Here is a 3,731-nt window from a genome sequence, read left to right as displayed (position 1 = left end):
TTCCTGCAATTGCAGAAAGTAATGCAAGATGCACAAAAAAAAGGGCAAAGTACTGGATTTTTATTTTAATTGTCAAATTGGAATAAGACAACCTGATTTTATTTACCATATACTGTATGGGAAAGAAAATACTTTAGCAATTAGTAAGGGCCCGTTTAAAAAAACCTAAACCAAACAAAACACCACCATACACATAAAAAACCCAAACCAAACAGCATTCAGGAAATAAGTTTTATTTATGTTTCAAGAAAGGCCCACAACATGTCTCCAAATTCTATTAGCAAAAGAAGCAACTTTCACAAGAAAGGATATCCCACCTAGGCCTCTGAAGAAAACTGAATACAAGCCTATGGTTCAGTGACAACTTTTAGCTGTCAAAAAAAAACCAAACCAACAAAACAAGCAGACAACTCCTTTGCTGCTTTTTTCCATCCCATGTCTTGATATGGGTGACTTAACAGTGACTCTGACTGGAGAAATGAATACTAAAAAAGACTGTCAGCAGCAGTCCCAAGTTTATGTTGGCTGTCAGAAATTCTAAATAATTTTAAATAGCTCCTAAAAACAGGGCTAAAAAAAGGATACAAACACACAGACAGTACAAAATTTAACGGAATTGTTGTATTTCCAAATCAGTAAGCAGAAAAGCATTTCTGTAAAGCTCATTTAATCACCAGCCAAAATTAATTTCCCTATCCATTTTTCTCCCACTGAATTTTTTTCAAATATTAACACTGAAAACATTTGAGAATTTACTGGTACCAGGAAGTTTGGAAGAATTATTTGTACTGTTTCAAAAACCCTCAGGTAAGAAGATTAAGCACTCCTGGCTGTCTTTTCTTACCCCACCCTTAAACTATGAGCACTGTTCAAACATGCGTTGAGTTTTTCCTGTTATGCTTTCAGTACTGCTACCCTGAACTATCACTTAATTTTTTTTTTGCTGATAATTAGATTTCAACTTCCAAGTCTTGGTTTCTTTTTAAACAGCATACCCTCCACCCCCACAAAAACCCAGAAAAATTATCAAGTGCTATTTTAGAAAATTAGACTTGCTGCAAATGGCTCAGAAGAACCATATCAAGCTGTAAGTCAGAAGAATGTTACTAACCCTGTGCCATGCATGTTTTCCACTTGCTGAAGGCTGGATTCAATAACTGGCGTCAGAGCTTCAAATTCTTCCACGTGCAACATTCTGCACAGGCCCCAGATTTTTTTAAGGGCAACTAACGCATAAAGTCGAACACTAAAATTATGGTTGAAACACCACTGCAGAACAACTATCAGGGCTTTCTTCAAAGCTGGCTTCTAAAAAACCAAAGATAACACAAATGAAAGAAACTTCTTTAAGCCTTAACATACCATTTAGAAGTAGAAAAGCAAGAGTGGCCCAAGAAACAGTGGCTTCCTCAAAAAAAACCCAGGCTTTTGGAGAGTCCAAAGCTTTAACAGTACATGTAATTGCAAATACAGTCTTCAGAACATGGTCCTGATTTCCCTTCTTCCTTCTCACTAGGACACAGACCTACAGCCCCACTTCTGATTTGAAAAAATGTATTAATTTTTGCTTTAAAATTGTATTTCTGCATACAAGACCACTATTAACTTCTGACTTCCTAGCACTTAGAAAGCTGATCTTGCAAATGTATGCGAACAGTAAAAAAATAACAGAAATGCCTGGATTGCTACAGATGTGAAGGAGTTGACCTGATGTAACATCTAACTGTATTTCATCCTCTATGTTAAAGTTCAATTAAAAAATTGATAATTTCAAATAAAGAATTCTAAATGTAAAACACACTAGCTATTGCCAAAGAACTCCATATTTGAGTACTGTAATTCTATAGAAAGATCATAGCCTTCCAGGTTATCACTGACCAATTTCAAGCAGATCAAATAAGAGCAGCAAGAAAAAATCCAGGTGCATCCACATGTTTACTTAAAACTGGAGCAGCTATTCTAGAAAAACTCACAGGTAATCAGGCCCTATGTATCCTGAACATCTGTCATTTAGCTGATTTTTCAAAAATCAAATATGTTACAGAGGTGATGGGAAGTTAGTGTTTTCCATATCAAAGGATACCTTAGTAGGAACTAGGTATTAAAAAGTTTTGAAAATAGACTGCAAAAGTGGCTTTTATTTCAGAAATCCACATACAGTGCAACTGAATAAAGAATGAACACTTTTAGTCAAGCTTACCTTCTCCAAGGTATTTTGAAGAATGATGTCAAAGTGTGATAACACTGATAAAAATGTGCAGATGCTCGTTTTAAGCTTTTCTTCATCCTAAAGCAAAAGAGAATGTAACAAGAAATATGCACATATAAAACGTTTTTATACCCTGTATTTTCAAAGCAGGTTCTGCAGATGCAGTAATACCAACACTGTGTTTCCACAGCAAAATTTACTAAAATACGAAGTTCATGTTATTAAGATTTCATTTGTCTTAATGCATTATTTGTTTTTTACTAACACATCAATCAGAACGACGTATACAGCACTGTAAATGAGATAAAACTCAATCCAAAGTCACTGTATTCCCTCTGCCCCCAAAAACCCTAAACCCAGTAAAAACCTTGGGAATTCTTTTCAGTGTGCACACTTTTCCATGTCATCAGACACAGAACAAATAGCCTAGCATTAGCCTCACCCACATCCTGTACTGGAAGAAATGAGCGTTCACACTTCTATTCACCTCTCCTCTTTACAGGTATAGTTCTTATTAATCCATTTTGCCCCAGCATTGCACTGGGTGCTGAAGTTCAGCTTATTTTTCAGTATGATCCTGACAATCCTTTTCAGAGTCACTGTTTTCCAGGATAGACTCTGCAAATACCATCTGTATTCCTTTTTCATAAATCTAAGGGTTCTCTGCTTGCTCTGTTTGAATGGGCCCACTGTTATTCAGTACATTTGTTATCAGTATGAGATAGCTTGGACTCCAACAGATTATCATCTACTAAAATGACAGCAATTCCAACTGCCTGAGCTCTTGGAAGGAACTCTGAAATAGGAAAAGGTTACATCCCTTACAACACTTTTCATCAGTTCAGATAGGCATGACAAGTCAACTTGATGCACTTAAAAAAAAAAAATATATATATATAAATTGTAAACCGAAAAGATAATTTTTTTTCCCCCATATGCATAAAAACCAAACAAACAAAACCCAAAAAAACACAGCACACATCACTAGCCAGCAAAGTTGTCTCAGAGTGGTATTAAAAGCCTGCCTGGTTTTGGCAAAAGATGTATATATACAGTTTTCCAATTTTTCTCTTTCATTTTAATTCTTGTCCTACTGTTTAGCTTTCAAAAAACACTACAGTAGCAACTAAGCTATTTGATAAGCAAGAAGACATCTACACCCATTATGAGTGGTGAGCTTCAGCAGAGACACCACTGCAAGTCATGTCTTCCTATACACTGGAGGAGATGCAAATACATACATTTTCTACTCAGCCCAAATGTACAATGCTAACAAATTCAAGGATATCAATACAGATGATTAATACAGGTCAACTCTTACAGGTAATTACTTGAAGAAGAATTCAAGGCATAAAAATAAAATATTAGTAAGTCAGCTCTCCCCAGTGTACCCTTTTACAGCTTCTAGGTACCATAGTTCAAACCCTGTCTCCAATTTTGGAACCACATTACAGAACTGCATTGTGAGAGAATTCCATATGAAAAGCTGTAAATTGAGTATGTGTTATGGAAGCCACGTTCC

The 3,731-nt window shown here is 35.8% G+C and overlaps 1 protein-coding gene across 1 annotated transcript in view; it reads right to left on the bottom strand.

The window, feature by feature from the left end:
• Positions 1-3,731, bottom strand: part of TARBP1 (tRNA guanosine 2 -O-methyltransferase TARBP1) — a 37,037-nt gene that overhangs the window by 6,109 nt on the left and 27,197 nt on the right. The window contains 3 exon segments of the mRNA XM_010176713.2: positions 916-943; positions 1,108-1,308; positions 2,201-2,287. Coding sequence (XP_010175015.1) covers positions 916-943; positions 1,108-1,308; positions 2,201-2,287 — 316 coding nt within the window.

The sequence above is a fragment of the Antrostomus carolinensis genome, unplaced genomic scaffold (assembly GCF_000700745.2).
Source record: "Antrostomus carolinensis isolate BGI_N321 unplaced genomic scaffold, ASM70074v2 scaffold3251, whole genome shotgun sequence".
Lineage (NCBI taxonomy): Eukaryota > Metazoa > Chordata > Aves > Caprimulgiformes > Caprimulgidae > Antrostomus > Antrostomus carolinensis.
This window is presented reverse-complemented; position numbering and strand designations above follow the sequence as displayed.